The following is an 18,944-nucleotide window of genomic DNA, read 5'->3' on the forward strand; positions in this document are numbered from 1 at the left end:
GTGTGCGTGCCTCAATGCGTGCATACCTTCATTGATACGTATGTGTAGTGGGAAGAGAGAAGGACAGGAACGTCTGCACAGCCTCTCCAAGACCAGGGTTGGTGACCACTCTATAGAGTTAACACATACATTACCCCATGTATTGTTCAAACATGGAGAGCGATAACAATCTGGACTCCTTGTGGAGACAGACAAACACTTTACAGCACCAATGTAACTGGCTTACAGGCAGGGTGTGCAGACTTTTGTTCCAGCCCAGCACTAACACACCTGATTCACTTAGTGAATGGGAGAAAGACTGTAGGTGCTGTAGAGCTGTGGTCACCTAACCCCGTTCTTAGACAAGCTACAGTACAAAGTGTGCAGGCTTTTGTTCCAGCCCAGCACTAATGCCAAGAATACTTGAACGGATTCCAGGAACAGCAAAGGGTTGGTGTCTACTGGTGTGGAGTTTCTCCCTTGCTGTTCAGAACGCTCCAGGCTCATCTGGGTGGCTCCTGTTCAGTAGAGAGAAAACTTTTTAAAATGGGAAGGTGCTTAAGTGAACTCGTCCAATAAGAACACTGATATTCCTATTGCGTTGCGAAATGTTCCTCTACGGTGTGCCCTACTGAACGTGACCCTTCTGTTCCCTGGCCCTGAGGCCTTCTGGGGGATCTCTCCATCTGGATTCACTTGTTGACAGACGCCTTTGCTGGGCGTTTTAAGAAGGAAAGTGAGCCTTTCTTCTAAATGTCACCCGCAATATGAGTCATATAGATAGATTTCTCAATTAAAGTGGCATTAAAGAGGAATTGACTGCACTTGTGCTTAACTTTGTCTAGGCACACAGGGAGACAGACAGGCAGACGGACAGACTGACACGCAGATGGACAGACAGACAGACAAGGGTATATTGAACAGGATTAGTGTGTCTGGACAGAGGTCTATAAAAAGCTGTTTCAACAGACAGTGAGCTCTGCTTTCACTGAGTGATCAGACCAGAGAAACCATCTTATTGATGTGACCTCCGATAGACAATAATGCAGGGATCATCAACTAGATTCAGCTGCAGGGATCATCAACTAGATTCAGCTGCAGGGATCATCAACTAGATTCAGCTACAGGGATCATCAACTAGATTCAGCCGCAGGGATCATCAATTAGATTCAGCCGCAGGAATCATCAACTAGATTCAGCCGCAGGGATCATCAACTAGATTCAGCCGCAGGGATCATCAACTAGATTCAGCCGCAGGGATCATCAACTAGATTCAGCCGCAGGGATGATCAATTAGATTCAGCCGCAGGGATCATCAACTAGATTCAGCCGCAGGGATTATCAATTAGATTCAGCCGCAGGGATCATCAACTAGATTCAGCCGCAGGGATCATCAACTAGCTTCAGCCGCAGGGATCATCAACTAGATTCAGCCGCAGGCATCATCAACTAGATTCAGCCGCAGGCATCATCAACTAGATTCAGCCGCAGGGATCATCAACTAGATTCAGCCGCAGGGATTATCAACTAGATTCAGCCGCAGGGATCATCAATTAGATTCAGCCGCAGGGATCATCAACTAGATTCAGCCGCAGGGATCATCAACTAGATTCAGCCGCAGGAATCATCAACTAGATTCAGCCGCAGGAATCATCAACTAGATTCAGCCGCAGGGATCATCAACTAGATTCAGCCGCAGGGATCATCAACTAGATTCAGCCGCAGGGATCATCAACTAGATTCAGCCGCAGGGATCATCAACTAGATTCAGCCGCAGGGATCATCAACTAGATTCAGCCGCAGGGATCATCAACTAGATTCAGCCGCAGGGATCATCAACTAGATTCAGCCGCAGGGATTATCAATTAGATTCAGCCGCAGGGATTATCAATTAGATTCAGCTGCAGGGATCATCAACTAGATTCAGCCGCAGGGATTATCAATTAGATTCAGCCGCAGGGATTATCAATTAGATTCAGCCGCAGGGATTATCAATTAGATTCAGCCGCAGGGATCATCAATTAGATTCAGCCGCAGGGATCATCAACTAGATTCAGCTGCAGGGATCATCAACTAGATTCAGCCGCAGGGATCATCAACTAGATTCAGCCGCAGGGATCATCAATTAGATTCAGCTGCAGGGATTATCAATTAGATTCAGCCGCAGGGATTATCAATTAGATTCAGCCGCAGGGATTACCAATTCGATTCAGCCGCAGGGATCATCAATTAGATTCAGCTGCAGGGATCATCAACTAGATTCAGCCGCAGGGATTATCAATTAGATTCAGCCGCAGGGATTATCAATTAGATTCAGCCGCAGGGATCATCAATTAGATTCAGCCGCGAGATGATTTATTCTTGTGCGGATGGTCAAGGGGCCGCTAGAAGCCCAAACATTTGACTATAACATAATAATTTCAAACTATTTGTATATGATCACATATCTAGGTATCTCTCTATTATGCGTGGGAATACTTTGGAACAGATTTCCAAAATAAAATGACTTGGAGCTGATTTGCTGGTGTTTTTACAGATTTTATGTCTAAAAATAAAAAATAAAAATAAAAATAATAATTATTTGGCTCAGAAAACTTGAGGGGGCAAATAAAATCACCCGAGGGCCAAATTCGGGCCGCGGGCTGCCGGTTGGGGAACCCTGCAATAGAGGTTAGCATTACTGCTACATGTCAATTATCTCTGCATTGACCATATATCAGTCTGGACGCTGTGTGTGATGTGTGCAACTGTGTGTGAGTGTGCATGTGCGAGTGTGTGTGTGTTATGCTAGGGCGTGGTGTAGATTTTAGGGTGTGTGTCTCATCAGCAGAGTTCTAGGGGGATCATGTTCGTCTCATATTCAGTGTTTTGGGTGAAATACCATTACCTACTGTAGCTACTGTAAATCCAGCTGTCCATGGTTTTACAACACCCACCTGCTACAATAGTCCTGCTTTGTCTATGTCATTTGGTAATCTACCATAATAGTATATTATTTATTGTAGTTTTAGGTTTATACTGCTGTGTTTTACCCTAAAAGTATATTATTTTAAACTATTCATGGAGGTAATGGATGTTTATACAGGACATTTGGGTCTGGTTTTAGTTTAGAAGGAAATGATGGTGTTTTGAAGGTCCGGTCTCCACCCCGTTTTCCATGGGCGGGCGTGTGTGTGTGTGTGTGTGTGTGTGTGTGTGTGTGTGTGTATGAGTGGCTGGCGAGCGCACTTCAGGAAGAGAAAAAGGTGAATCCCTCACCGAAGTTCTCTGTTCTATTAATCCTGTGGGAAGTGTGTGTGTGTGTTTCCACAGAGCAGTTCTGAGACATAGAGTAACTCCAGCTTTTTATAGTTCCGCTGAGCCCATAAACTCTCTCATAACCAGCAGGCCTGGACACTACTGTGTGTGTGTTACCATGTAGACAGCTACAGAACTACTGTTCTGTTAATATTCCCCTTGCTGGAGGCGGAAGAAACACACACCTGTTTAGGAGAGGTGCTGGCTAGCGGAGTAGAACACCTGTTTAGGAGAGGTGCTGGCTAGCGGAGTAGAACACCTGTTTAGGCGAGGTGCTGGCTAGCGGAGTAGAACACCTGTTTAGGCGAGGTGCTGGCTAGCGGAGTAGAACACCTGTTTAGGCGAGGTGCTGGCTAGCGGAGTAGAACACCTGTTTAGGCGAGGTGCTGGCTAGCGGAGTAGAACGCTTAAAAAATAAAAAGAGAGCCTCAATCTCTAGGAGCTCAGATGTTATAATTTAATAACCAACATTTGGACAGACGAGCTGTCTTCATCAGGGTATAATGACAGACAGTGCGTGTCACTAGTTTATATAGTGTCAAAGGACACACAGGTGTCTGTAATCATGGCCGGGTGTGGCTTGATATCATTGGTTAATTTACAAATATAAATAGAACATATAAAAAGCATATTCCCCTTGCTGAAATATGTGCCAGAAACACATTTTGAGCCAGGTAAATAATAGAGTATTTGGGAGGAGTTTTTCTGAACTTGTTTTTCTCCCACAGATAATATTGATTGAATCCAAACTTGCATTCTCACAGTAGCGTAGGGCAGAAGAAAGGTATTTTGTCCCACTTTGAAAACAAAGGTATCTGTATCTCAGTGTACTTCCATTGAACGCTGCTCTTCTCAGATAGTCTGGAGGTTAGTCAGCATTAAAGACAGAGATGGATGTGGAGTTATCTTTCCTTTAACGCTCTTTCAAGCTCCCCTCCACTTCTGAGAGAAACTGGGCCTGCGTTGCAAATGGCACCCTATTCCCTTTCATAGTGCACTACTTTTGACCAAAGCCCTATGGGCCCTGGTTAAAAGTAGTGCACTATATAGGGAATAGGGTACCATTTGGGGCACACAGGGAGTATTTTCTTTTTCACACCTCAGGAAAGAGTGATGTTTTAGTCTGGGAGGACCTCTCAGTCTATAGATTCTAAGACATGTTGGTCTAGACAGAACCTCTCAGTCTATAGATTCTAAGACATGTTGGTCTAGACAGAACCTCTCAGTCTATAGATTCTAAGACATGTTGGTCTAGACAGAACCTCTCAGTTCACTCTGACTATGGTATACAATAATAGGGGTGGTGTGACTGACATGATCTGAGGATGATGGATTTGGTTGAATACACACACACACACGTACACATGACAAGCTTACTTTAGTGAATACTGTGTGGGGGGGGGGGGGGGGCATCACGTCAGTTTTGAACAGAGGAATGTACGTGCTGTTAATACCCCTTTAGTGGATCTCTCTCACACACACACACACACACACACACACACACACACACACACACACACACACACACACACACACACACACACACACACACACACACACACACACAGTAACCCTTATCTTATCTTCTCTCTCTGCAGGACTGACAGGACCAGCTGTCCTGTGGCATTGTGGGACTGAGAACACCAGTATTGATGAGGGGACTGTTTAGTCCCAACCTCCCCTCTGTCTGCAGGTCCAGTTGTGTTTTGACAAGAGGATACTCACTATACTATGACTAATGGAAGCCTCTCTCTGTATACAATTCCTCCCTTGAGATGGATGGAATAAACTCACAACTGTTCCACAAATCTATGTTACGTCATTTATTTATTTGTGTGTAATGTCTTCATGCATCTACAAATTATTTTAGCCTAGTGTTGATTTTGGGTCGGGCAGCAGGTAGTCTAGTGGTTAAGAGCGTTGGGCCAGTAACCGAAAGGTCGCTGATTCAAATCCCTGAGTCAACTAGGTGAAAAATCTGTCTATGTCCCCTTGAGCAATGCACTTAACCCTAATTTCTCCTGTAAGTCGCTCTGGATAAGAGCGTTTTCTAAATGACTTAAATGTAATGTAATGGGTATGCTTTATCCAACTCCACTATGGTTAAAACAACAGACGAAAAACTAAATAGCAACTATAGGCTACCATGTATAATAGGAATACTGACACTAGAATTCAATCAAATCCACTTTAGAAATGTTTATGCAATGTCTTTGTTCAAAATCTACTCCTCAATAGGGTTGCAAAAATCTGGGAACTTTCCCAAAATTCCCAGGTTTTCCAGAAACCTAGTTGGAAGATCCCAGAATCAGCAGGGAATAAGCAGAAAACCCAGAATCCTCCAACCAGGATTTCTGGAAAACCTTTACTGGAGTTTTGCCACCCTACTTAAACACATCTGTACATCTACCTGAAAGGAGTCGACCAGTAATAGGTTTAATATAATTTATTTTAATACCCATAATAACTTCTTTTTTTTACCTTTGCAAAAACAGGTACTGCATCAATACAACACAACACAGTCCATTTAATTGGGCCTTACATTTAGTCTGTGATGGGTGTCCTCGTACAGTAGGGTTTTTCCTCCTTGTTACGTAATTGTTTTATATAACTAGTTTAAAACAAGTGAGGTATAACAGTTATTATCCCAGTGGCGATGCTACGTTAGTCATTGTGCTACTCTTTGATCCTGTTGAGAGATGGGAGATATCGGGAGAAAGCTTCTCTCCTCCAACTCTTTGAAGATGAGCCTAAAACACCAACGTTTTCAAATCCTCCAAAGCCTTCACTGTGAAGAGCATGGCCCCATGGAATGTTGTACGTCAGTCGTGTGTGTGCGCACGCACATGTTTGTTTGTGTGCACACGTGTGCATATGCATGAGTGTGTACGTATGAGTGTGTGTGTGAATGTGTGTGTGTGTCTGCACGTTTCAGTGTCAAGTTACGATGCCAAGCCTTAACAATCTTCTTCTATCTGATCTTATTGCAGGTGCCTTTGGCCTTATCCCCCTGTGAGCCCCTGCTAACCCACATTAAACCCTACCAATTGCACACGCTGAAGTGCACACTCTGGAGAAGTCCACTCTTTTCACAGTAGTCCATACTTCTCATTGAGAGATGAAGACGTGCGTCCCACTACTGATGGCTGTGCTGCCTATCATACAGGCAGGTCAGTACTGCACCTATTACAGCTCTTATGAATGTTATGACTGTGTTATGACAGGTATTAGAGAGGTATTAGGGGTTTATGACAGGTCAGTACTGCACCTATTACAGCTCTTATGAATGTTATGACTGTGTTATGACAGGTATTAGAGAGGTATTAGGGGTTTACGACAGGTCAGTACTGCACCTATTACAGCTCTTATGAATGTTATGACTGTGTTATGACAGGTATTAGAGAGGTATTAGGGGTTTACGACAGGTCAGTACTGCAGCTATTACAGCTCTTATGAATGTTATGACTGTGTTATGACAGGTATTAGAGAGGTATTAGGGGTTTACGACAGGTCAGTACTGCAGCTATTACAGCTCTTATGAATGTTATGACTGTGTAATGACAGGTATTAGTGGTTTAGGACAGGTAATTCAGCTGTTATTACAGGCATGAGACTATGATCTGAAGTCAGAATACCGCCCCAAGTCCACCATATAGTCACTAGAGTTGCTTGAGTTATAATGGGTAGAGTTTTCTGTAGTGGAATATAGCCCTGGTAGAGGGTAGAGGGTAGAGTTCTCTGTAGTGGAATATAGCCCTGGTAGAGGGTAGAGTTCTCTGTAGTGGAATATAGCCCTGGTAGAGGGTAGAGTTCTCTGTAGTGGAATATAGCCCTGGTAGAGGGTAGAGTTCTCTGTAGTGGAATATAGCCCTGGTAGAGGGTAGAGTTTGCTGTTGTGGAATATAGCCCTGGTAGAGGGTAGAGTTCTCTGTAGTGGAATATAGCCCTGGTAGAGGGTAGAGTTCTCTGTAGTGGAATATAGCCCTGGTAGAGGGTAGAGTTCTCTGTAGTGGAATATAGCCCTGGTAAAGGGTAGAGTTTTCTGTTGTGGAATATAGCCCTGGTAGAGGGTAGAGTTCTCTGTAGTGGAATATAGCCCTATTAGAGGGTAGAGTTTTCTGTTGTGGAATATAGCCCTGGTAAAGGTTAGATTATTCTGTAGTGGAACATAGCCCTGGTAGAGGGTAGAGTTTTCTGTAGTGGAACATAGCCCTGGTAAAGGGTAGATTATTCTGTAGTGGAACATAGCCCTGGTAAAGGGTAGATTATTATGTAGTGGAACATAGCCCTGGTAAAGGGTAGATTATTCTGTAGTGGAACATAGCCCTGGTAAAGGGTAGATTATTCTGTAGTGGAACATAGCCCTGGTAAAGGGTAGATTATTCTGTAGTGGAACATAGCCCTGGTAAAGGGTAGATTATTCTGTAGTGGAACATAGCCCTGGTAAAGGGTAGATTATTCTGTAGTGGAACATAGCCCTGACTAGCTGCAGAATGGCTATTTTTAGGTCCTTGACCTTTGTAGTTGTGTAGGATGGAGAGAGAGAGAGATGAAGGATAAATGGATGGAGAGAGATGAAGGGAGGAAGAGAGATGAAGGGAGGAAGAGAGATGAAGGGAGGAAGAGAGATGAAGGGAGGAAGAGAGATGAAGGGAGGAAGAGAGATGAAGGGAGGCAGAGAAATAGAAGGAGAGGTTAGGAGGTGGAGGGAGAATGACTGAGAAGGATGGAGGGGGTGAAATGGAAGGAGAGAGAGGGAAAGAACGAGGGAGTGAGAGGGATGGGGAGGGTTTGGAAGAGAGGTAAGGAGAGGTAAGGAGAGGGAAAGAGGGAGAGGGATGGAGGGAGGGAGAGAGGAGGAGGGAGGGAGAGAGGAGGAGGGAGTGAGAGAGGAGGAGGAAGTAGGTCAGTCTGAGCGATTGAAGGTATAACTGTGTCTGCCACTTGTGAGGAAAGGAGAGTGGACCTCCTTCTCCGTGTGTGTGTGTGTGCGTGCGTGCGTGCGTGCGTGCGTGCGTGCGTGCGTGTGTGTGTGGCAGGGCAGCCTCTAAAGCCATGGCTAGACTCCACAGTATTTCATATTAACAGACACATAACAAATATTTCTAGTTACATTTCCTTCTTTCCTTCTCTCTCTCTCTCTCTCTCTCTCTCTCTCTCTCTCTCTCTCTCTCTCTCTCTCTGCTGTTTTATACCATAGTGTTTTATTGTAATTGCACATGGAAGATTTGACATTAAGCTACTCTGTATAATCACTAACATGAAGGCCTAGCTTTGGTTGCCAGGTTGACTATCCTCCGGTTGCCAGAGAGGGTTGTAATCCCACCTACCCTTCAAAGGGCAAAAAAGTAACATGAGCAGTAGGAAGGAGGCACGTGTTTATGCTGCTGTTTTTGTCAGTTGTAAATACACACACACACACATATTCACACACACACACAACATCATGCCTTTCTGTGAGTGTGTGTGTGTACGTGTGTGTTCTGCTTTTTTTGTCAGTGTGCTCTTAAAACACAGCATGAAGTTACAACATAATGACAAAGACTTTAAACAGTAAATATAATTAGTGCATGCTGTTTATTAACACCCTCTGCTACCCAGTGGTAGAGCCCAATGGAGTAAGGTGAAGATCCCCCTTAGACACTGAATATTCCTCATAATGGTTAGGGTTAAGCTCCATGGAGGAAAAGTTGATCCTAGATCTGTGCCTAAGGGCAACTTCTTCAAATAATCATCTCATCTGCCTTTCCATAGGGATTCACAGAATGAGTACTAGTGGTTGGGGGCAGAAATAGACAATAGCTACAGTATGCTTTGTGGGGTGTTGTTGTGTTGTTGTTTGCAGTATGCTTTGTGGGGTGTTGTTGTGTTGTGGTTTACAGTATGCTTTGTGGGGTGTTGTTGTGTTGTTGTTTACAGTATGATTGTGGGGTATTGTTGTGTTGTTGTTTACAGTATGATTGTGGGGTATTGTTGTGTTGTTGTTTACAGTATGATTGTGGGGTATTGTTGTGTTGTTTTACAGTATGATTGTGGGATGTTGTTGTGTTGTTGTTTACAGTATGATTGTGGGGTGTTGTTGTTTACAGTATGATTGTGGGGTGTTGTTGTGATGTTGTTTCAGTATGATTGTGGGGTGTTGTTGTTTCAGTATGATTGTGGGATGTTGTTGTGTTGTTGTTTACTGTATGATTGTGGGGTGTTGTTGTTTACAGTATGATTGTGGGGTGTTGTTGTGATGTTGTTTCAGTATGATTGTGGGGTGTTGTTGTTTCAGTATGATTGTGGGGTGTTGTTGTTTCAGTATGATTGTGGGGTGTTGTTGTGTTGTTGTTTCAGTATGATTGTGGGGTGTTGTTGTTTCAGTATGATTGTGGGGTGTTGTTGTTTCAGTATGATTGTGGGGTGTTGTTGTTTCAGTATGATTGTGGGGTGTTGTTGTTTCAGTATGATTGTGGGGTGTTGTTGTGTTGTTGTTTCAGTATGATTGTGGGGTGTTGTTGTTTCAGTATGATTGTGGGGTGTTGTTGTTTCAGTATGATTGTGGGGTGTTGTTGTGTTGTTGTTTCAGTATGATTGTGGGGTGTTGTTGTGTTGTTGTTGAAACACTCAATGAAAACCGTCCTAATTGGAAACAAACATCTTTATGTTGTCATCCAGAGTCACATGTATTTATTTTCCAAGTTATAGCTCACAATATTTTACATGCAGCAGGTTTTTAAAGGACCAAAGAGTCAAGTCGGCTTTGTGTTTTCATGTTTGGCCATGGACAATCGAGTATCAAAGTATCTTGATACTCGTATCGTGACAACCCTAGCACGCACACACACACACACACACACACACACACGCACGCACACACAATTTCCTATTGAAAAACTTGCATCCAGTCCGTTGTTTCAGTTTATAAATCATTCCTGGCTTTCAAAACCTATTCCCTAAATATAAATATAAATATAAATATAGTGTCCTGTGTTTGACCAGAGATTTATGTGGCTATCCCTATGTGGCTCCGGTCAAAAGCAGGGCACGTGTGTGTGTGTGTGTGTGTGTGGCTGTCTGTGTGTCTGTGTTTGTTTGTGTGTGTAGTGGTGTCATTTGAGACAGAGTTCAGTCAGGGTACACTGTGTCTTTTTGCTGAAACAGTCTGAAAAGCGTTGAGGTCAGCGTTTCCACATGTCCGCTGCCAGGCACGCCGAGACTTGGCCTCTCTTCCTTGGGAATAATATTATTATCCGCTCACTCTGAATGCTGGGAGAGTTGTGGAGCGAGGACGTACAGCGCATTCGGAAAGTATTCAGACCCCTTGACTTTATCCACATGTTGTTACGGTACAACCTTATTCTAAAATTGATTCAATAGTTTTTTTTTCTTCATCTATCTACACACAATACCCCATAATGACAAAGCAAAAACTGGTTTTTAGACATTTTTGCAAATGTATATAAAAATTACATAAGTACCCTTTACTCAGTACTTTGTTGAAGCACCTTTGGCAGCGATTACAGCCTCGAGTCTTCTTGGGTATGACGCTACAAGCTTGGCACACCTGTATTTGGGGAGTTTCTTAGCTGCAGATCCTCTCAAGCTCTGTCAGGTTGGATGGGGAGCGTCGCTGCACAGCTATTTTCAGGTCTCTCCAGAGATCGGGTTCAAGTCCGGGCTCTGGCTGGGCCAACCAGTCTGAGGTCCTGAGCACTCTGGAGTAGGTTTTCATCAAGGATCTCTCTGTACTTTACTCCATTCATCTTTCCCTCGATCCTGACTATTCTCCCAGTTCCTGCCGCTGATAAACATCCCCACAGCATGATGCCGCCACCACCATGCTTCACCGTAGGGATGGTGCCAGGTTTCCTCCAGACTTGATGCTTGACGTGATGCTCAGGCCAAAGAGTTCAATCTTGGTTTCATCAGACCAGATAATCTTGTTTCTCATGGTCTGGGAGTCCTTTAGGTGCCTTTTTGCAAACTCCATGTGCATTTTACTGAGGAGTGGCTACCGTCGGGTCGCTATACCATAAAGTCCTGATTGGTGGAGTGCTGCAGAGATGGTTGTCCTTCTGGGAGGTTCTCCCATCTCCACAGAGGAACTCTGGAGCTCTGTCAGAGTGACCATCGGGTTCTTGGTCACCTCCCTGACGAAGGTCCTTCTCCCCCGATTGCTGGCCGGTTGGCCAGCTCTAGGAAGAGTCTTGATGGTTCCAAACTTCTTCCATTTAAGAAAGCCACTGTGTTCTTGGGGACCTTCAGTGCTGCAGAAATGTTTTGGTACCCTTCCCCAGATCTGTGCCTCAACACAATCCTGTCTCAGAGCTCTACGGACAATTCCTTCGACCTCATGGTTTGGTTTTTGCTCTGACATGCACTTTCAACTGTGGGACCTTATATAGACAGGTGTGTGCCTTTCCAAATCATGTCCAATCAATTGAATTTACCACAGGTGGACTCCAATCAAGTTGTAGAAACATCTCAAAGTTGATCAATGGAAACACGATGCACCTGAGCTCAATTTCGAGTCTCACAGCAAAGGATCTGAATACTTATTTAAATAAGGTATTTCAGTTTTTGTATTTTAATACGTTTGCAAAAATTTCTAAAACAATGTTTTCACTTCGTCATTATGGGGTATTGTGTGTAGATTGATGAGAAACAAAAACAATTTAATCAATTGTAGAATAAGGCTGTACCGTAACAAAATGTGGAAAATGGGAAGGGGTGTGAATACTTTCCGAATCCACTGTATGTGTGTATGTGTTTGTTGTATCAGTGTGTTTGTGTGTGTGTGTGTGTGTGTGTATGATTGTGTTGTGTCAGTGTGTATATGAATAATGTGTGATAAACCCAATACATTTTAGTCTACTTAGCAAAGGTAAGATCATAACAATTCCTTTAATTCCTTTTCTACAAATGCAATTTATCTACTAATTTTACCTGCAATGCTCCGGGTAGACGCAGTCCCTAGTCCCTTGCATTCTAATTTGAAGCACTATGACGCCATAGACGCCGTTGACACTCGTGGCCTGTCTGTTTTCTCTCATTCACTCATATGCATTCTATTTCCAGCATGAGCACGCTCGTTCACAAGCTTAAAAAAAACGCTTCCCATTTCAAGTAAGCTTAAGTCTTTTTCTTTTGCCTTGGGCTTCAGGGCTTCCATAAGTTTGTGTTTTTGCCTGTGTCCACATTTTATTTGAGTTTGATAACGTTGTTTGTGTGGAATACTGTGTGTATGTGTGCGTGTGTGTGTGTGTCTGTGAACATGCACATGTCATTACCCAGTGTAGTGCAAGGCCTGTTGCAGATCACCCTACTGAGCTACTGTCGTCCACATCATGATCACACAGAGAACAGAGGAAGTAGGAACTCTGAATCTCTTGGATGACCCCAGATACTTCCCTTTACTCTCTCTCTCTCCCTGTCTCTTGCTCTCTCTCTCTCTCTCTCGCTCTCTGTCCATTTTTCTCTCTCTTTCTGTATGTTTCTCTATCTTTCTCTCTCCTCTCTCTCTCTCTCTCTTTCTCTCTCTCTGAACCTCCAGTTTCCCCCAGAGCTAGACTACTAGCCATCTAACTCATTGTTACAGTAACAGTTAGTTCTTTAGCCAACTCCTTGAGTCAGACACGACATGAAAATGACAAATGAGTTGGCTAAAGCACAGACAGATGTAGTTTCAAGACCTAACCCACAAACTGCTGTGTCCGATGGTTTCTCAGCTGGGTTCTTTCATGGAGAAAACCAGTCGATTAGAACCTATTAATCAATCTGTATTAGCCCAGGGGAAAATCTGGTTGGCCAGCCCGTTTGTTGTCCGGCCAATAAATGACATTGACTAATGAATGAATTAGAGGATGTTGGCATAGTGTTGTTTGTTGTTGGAAACTATGGGCCAGATCAGAACATCAGTTAGATCTGTGGGTGTGTGTCATGATATTAACCCTATTGGTCTATCCAACAGTGTGTCCAGACAGGGAGCCCGGCCTGCAGCCATGGACCCCCGGCCACAGTGAAGCCCACCAAGTTACCATTGGTTACGGCAGAAAGGTCATCCTCACCTCGTCAGCTACCGTCCACTCAATAGAGATCCTCAACGGAGGTACGTCTGTGTGTGTGTGTGTGTGTGCGATAATATTGTTAAACTGTCACCCGAATGTATGTTATCCATCAGTTGTGTGCGTAACAGTCTGGCTTCCAGCTCCTCGCCCCAAACTGGGTTCCAACCAGGGACCCTCTGCACACATCGACAACAGTTACCCTCGAAGCATCGTTACCTATCGCTCCACAAAAGCTGCGGCCCTTGCAGGGCAAGGGAAACAGCTACTTCAAGGTCTCAGAGCGAGTGACGTCACCGATTTGAAATTCCACTAGCGCGCACCGCTAATTAGCTAGCCATTTCACACAGGCTACACCCCCCCCTTTGACCTCCTCCTTCTCCGCAGCAACCAGTGATCTGGGTCAACATCATCAATGTAACAGTGTTACGTGTGTGTGTATGTGTGAGTTAGGAACCTGATACTATGTGTCCAGGTATGTGTCTAACCACTAACACACAGTGTAATCAAAGTCCCCATCTCTCATCCACTTCACTACAGGACTATATAACCTCTGTCAGATGGACATTATCGTGAAATGCAGCCCTCATAAAGGGTTATTGAGTTTTCCTGTGTGTCTGTGTGTGTGTGTGTGAGCCACAGCTCAGTGCCATAAAAGGAAGGGTGATGTGATGTGTTGGGCGCCAGGGCATGAAATACCTGTCAGGACACCTCACCAGTAAAGATATCTTTCTCTCTCTCTTTCCTCTCTCTCTCTCTCTCTCTCTCTCTCTCTCTCTCTCTCTCTCTCTCTCTCTCTCTCTCTCTCTCTCTCTCTCTCTCTCTCTCTCTCTCTCTCTCTCTCTCTCTCTCTCTCTTCCTTCTCTCTCTAGGAAAGTTAGTGATAGCAGATTCGGATCGTCCCATCCTACTGCGTACCAAACACATTCTGATCGGCAACAGAGGACAGCTGCACATAGGAAGTCCTGACTGCCCGTATAAGGGCAACCTTACCATCTCCTTATTTGGAAGGTGGGTAATGTACCCGGACCAAAAAACCTAGCTCGTAGCCTTCAGCCCTCAATCTATTTGGTAGCCTCTAGACTGTATCCTCTTTCTCCTAGCCTCTAGCCTCTTTGTCTTAGTGCATATCCTCTATCTCCTAGCTCCTAGCCTCTAGGCTATATCTCCTAGCTCCCAGCCTCTTTCTCCTAGTCTCTAGGCTCTTTCTCCTAGCTCCTAGCCTCTATCTCCTGGCTTCTCCTAGCCTCTAGTTTCTTTCTCCTAGCTCCTAGCTTCTTTCTCCTAGATCCTATCCTCTATCTCCTAGCCTCTCCTAGCCTCTAGGCTCTAGCTCCTAGCCTCTATCTCCTAGCCTCTCCTAGACTCTATCTCATAGCCTCTCCTATCCTCTATCTCCTAGCCCCTAGCCTCTATCTCCTAGTCTCGCCTAGCCTCTAGCCTCTTTCTCCTAGCTCCTAGACTCTTTCTCCTAGCTCCTAGTCTCTATCTCATAGCCTCTAGTATCTTTCTCCTAGCTCCTATCCTCTATCTCCTAGCCTCTCCTAGCCTCTAGGCTCTATCTCCTAGCTCCTTTCCTCTATCTTCTAGCCTCTAGTCTCCATCTCCTAGCTCTTAACTCCAATCCACTTGTCCATAAGCTCCACCTCTGCCCTCTATCTCCTAGATTCTAGCCTCTACATGAATCTCCTGGACCCTAGCCTCTATCACCTAACTCCTAGCCTCTATCTCCTAACTCCTAGGCACTATCTCCTCCCCCCTAGTCTCTATCTCCTAGCCTCTATCTCCTAGACCCTATCTCCTAGCCCCTAGCCTCTGTCTCCTAGCCCCTAGTCTCTAGTCTTTAGTCTTTATCTTTAGTCTAGTATCTTCTAGCCTATATCGCCTTATCCCCTATTGTGTAACCCTCTAGCCCCTAGCCTTGATTAATTGGTTGATCAATCATTTACTCTTCTCCAGGTCTGACGACACAGACACAGAGCACAGTTACTTTGGCCGTAAGTACATTGGCGTGGGGACTGGAGGGACGCTGGAGATCCACGGGAAGAAGAAGCTGTCGTGGACGTTCCTCAACAAGACCCTGCACCCCGGGGAGAGTGAGGACAACAGCTACCTGTTCGAGAGGGGCTGGGGCAACCGGGGAATCATCGTTCACATCATCGACCCCAAGACTGGAGAAGTACTCCAGAATGATAGGTATTTTTTATGTTCTGTTTTTATTTCACTTTTAGGCTTCCACAATTCTGGTACATTTTTCAAAAGTTCCCAGGTTTTCCAGAACTTAGGTTGGAAGACTCCTTCCTCTGGTCCTCTGTAGCTCAGCTGGTAGAGCATGGTGCTTGTAACGCCAGGGTAGTGGGTTCGATCCCCGGGACCACCCATACACAAAAATGTATGCACGCATGACTGTAAGTCGCTTTGGATAAAAGCATCTGCTAAATGGCATATTATTATTATTATTATTATTATTATTATTATTATTATTATATCATTATTCCGGAAATCTTCCAACTGGGATTTCTGGAAAACCAGGGGACTTTTAGAAAGTTACTGGAATGGTTGTGAGAAGCAAACATGTTTTTTTTTTAATCACTGGAGGAAATTGTCTCTTTAAAGCTGGAATCCTTCATAGTGAAACTGCCATGTCCGTTTGGGATATTACAACAAAGAAGTTACTGCAGACAACAAACACAGTTTTTTTTCCGTCTAACATCATTGCACCCGCGATAGAACAGCAGAATATGTACTGCACATTTTTTTTTACCATGCTGTTCGACGCACCTCACCTCCGTTTCGTCCACAAAACTAAAACAATAGCAAAGGTGCTGGGGCGGACAGTGGCGCTGTTTCCCCTAATGCAGATTCCATCTTTAAGTCATGACAGATAATGAGGGAGAATAAAGACATTCCTGTTGGTATTAACTATCTATTCGATGTGTTATGTTCTCCCCATCCCATCGTTCAACATCTCTGATTGAATAAAGAATGTCATAAAACATTTAATACGTAGTTAGAAAAACATTTAATATGCCGTCAGAGTACTGGTAAACAATAATTAAAAAACCAATTAAACAAAACAAACTGCTTCCAAGAGAAGGCAAGTCTTGAGTATTTTGTCAGAAACTGAACCCCATTGAGAAATTAAAACCCCATTGACAAATGGGCTTACTATTGGTTAGACCTCAATTACCATTGACCTCAATTTCCTCACAAAATCTTGAGACCTCACCCTCAAGATCTTACTTACAGGAAGCTTCCATGGGGCTGTGTGCAATCATTCATTGATATTTGTTGACACATTTATCAGAAGATCCACCACAAATCAACATTCAAAAGAAGACTTTTGTTGGAGTAATTGTGTGAAGGTCTTTTTTTGTGCTCTGTTATGTAGCTATGATATAGGCCAGTGTTTCCCAACTCCAGGCCCCCTGTAATATAACTCAGTAACATGTGTTCTGTTATGTAGCTATGATATAGGCCAGTGTTTCCCAACTCCAGGCCCCCTGTAATATAACTCAGTAACATGTGCTCTGTTATGTAGCTATGATATAGGCCAGTGTTTCTCAACTCCAGGCCCCCTGTAATATAACTCAGTAACATGTGTTCTGTTATGTAGCTATGATATAGGCCAGTGTTTCTCAACTCCAGGCCTCCTGTAATATAACTCAGTAACATGTGCTCTGTTATGTAGCTATGATATAGGCCAGTGTTTCTCAACTCCAGGCCCCCTGTAATATAACTCAGTAACATGTGCTCTGTTATGTAGCTATGATATAGGCCAGTGTTTCCCAACGCCAGGCCTCCTGTAATATAACTCAGTAACATGTGCTCTGTTATGTAGCTATGATATAGGCCAGTGTTTCCCAACGCCAGGCCTCCTGTAATATAACTCAGTAACATGTGCTCTGTTATGTAGCTATGATATAGGCCAGTGTTTCCCAACTCCAGGCCTCCTCTACCCGCAACAGTACATATTTATGTTGTGGCCCCAAACAAGCACACCTGATTCTACTTGTCAACTAATCATCAAGCCCTTGACAAGTTGAATCGGGTGTTTTTGTCCGACACAACAAACATGTGTGCTATTGTGGATACTGGAGGACCGGAATTGGGAAACACTGATATAGGCTAGCCATTCGCCTCCCCCAGGTTTGACACATACCGCAGTAAAGAAGAGAGTCGTCGCCTGGCCCAGTATGTGGATGTGGTAGACAATGGGATGATTCTGGCCATGGTGGTCAACGACGAGGGATCTAACAACCTAGAGGACTCGGCCAGGAAGTCCCTCACCAAGCTGGGGAGTAGACACTTCCACCGCCTGGGCTTCCGGTAGGTTCCCTGACCCCTGACCCCTGTCCTCCAACCAGGGAATTTTGCAACCTATATTACGCTATACATGTATATTATTATTATGATTAGCTGATTGATATTAGTATTTGGTAATTTTTTGGAAGACCATCACTAAGCTGGGGAGCAGACACTCCTTGACCCCTGACCTCTAACCCAGGGGTTTCCAAAAACCTTTTATGCATTGTGATCCATCTGTAGCCAACCATTTCTACAGCTGCTTGGCCTGAACCAACTGCCTTTGGGGCAACTGCCAGGGCTGGAAGGAACTTGAAATCAAAGGACATGGGCAGATGCAATGTTAGAGTACTCTGTTCTGCTGGCAATTGTTTAAAATAGATACTAAGTGGTATGCTAAATGGTAAATAACTTGTTGTTGCTTTACCATTGAAGTCTTATTTCTAATCTATAGCCACAGCCAAGGGTTAAGCCACCAATTGGCCCTGACTTGGTGTGTTGTGATTTGAGTCCTGAGTCACTGGAGAAATCCAGTTCTCTCTCTCTCTCTCTCTCTCTCTCTCTCTCTCTCTCTCTCTCTCTCTCTCTCTCTCTCTCTCTCTCTCTACCTCTCTCTCTCTCTCTCTCTCTCTCTCTCTACCTCTCTCTACATCTCTCTACCTCTCCCACTTCCCTCTATCTCTCTCTACCTCCCTCTCCCTCTCTCTCTCTCTCTCTCTCTCTCTCTCTCTCTCTCTCTCTCTCTCTTCTCTCTCTCTCTCTCTCTCTCTCTCTCTCTCTCTCTCTCTCTCTACCTCTCTCTACCTCTCTCTACCTCTCTCTACATCTCTCTACCTCTCCCCACCTCCCTCTACCTCTCTCTATCCTTCGCTCTATCTTTCTATCCCTCCACACCCCGAATGGATGTGCTCCATTCAAGCATTTGAGCTAGAGCATGATAGCACTAGCGTAGCCACCTAGTGTGGCCACCCAGTGTAGCGACCCAGCGTAGCCACCTAGCGTAGCACTAGCAGATCACTCCTCTCCTGACCTGTTTGTCAGGCAGTGCTGCGCTGGCTGACCTAGCATAGCAATGTAGCGTAGCATAACATCACACTCTGATTTATAAGCCACTGACAGGCAGCCGTCTCCCTCTTTCTCCCTCTCACTTTCTCTCCCTCTCCCTGGTCTAGCCACCAGAAATCTCCACATTTTTGTTTGTGCAGTGTCTCTTTATCTCTCCTGGCACAGGACTGCTTAGTGAAAGCAGGGCGGAAAATAAGAAATAAAAGGAAAAACATATGCTAGCAAGTCTCTCTCTCTCTCTCGCTCTCT

The 18,944-nt window shown here is 44.5% G+C and overlaps 1 protein-coding gene across 1 annotated transcript in view; it reads left to right on the top strand.

The window, feature by feature from the left end:
* The window catches only part of LOC311111407 (cell migration-inducing and hyaluronan-binding protein-like), a gene marked incomplete at its 3' end in the record, with an annotated part of 102,053 nt that overhangs the window by 53,188 nt on the left and 29,921 nt on the right, over window positions 1-18,944 (top strand). The window contains exons 2-6 of the mRNA XM_084154119.1: window positions 6,267-6,446; window positions 13,232-13,369; window positions 14,198-14,336; window positions 15,285-15,521; window positions 17,475-17,654. Of these exons, the coding sequence (XP_084010245.1) occupies window positions 6,395-6,446; window positions 13,232-13,369; window positions 14,198-14,336; window positions 15,285-15,521; window positions 17,475-17,654 (746 nt within the window). The 5' untranslated portion in view covers window positions 6,267-6,394. The remainder of the gene's footprint in view (window positions 1-6,266; window positions 6,447-13,231; window positions 13,370-14,197; window positions 14,337-15,284; window positions 15,522-17,474; window positions 17,655-18,944) is intronic.

The sequence above is a fragment of the Coregonus lavaretus genome (assembly GCF_964263955.1).
Source record: "Coregonus lavaretus genome assembly, chromosome: 37".
NCBI lineage: Eukaryota > Metazoa > Chordata > Actinopteri > Salmoniformes > Salmonidae > Coregonus > Coregonus lavaretus.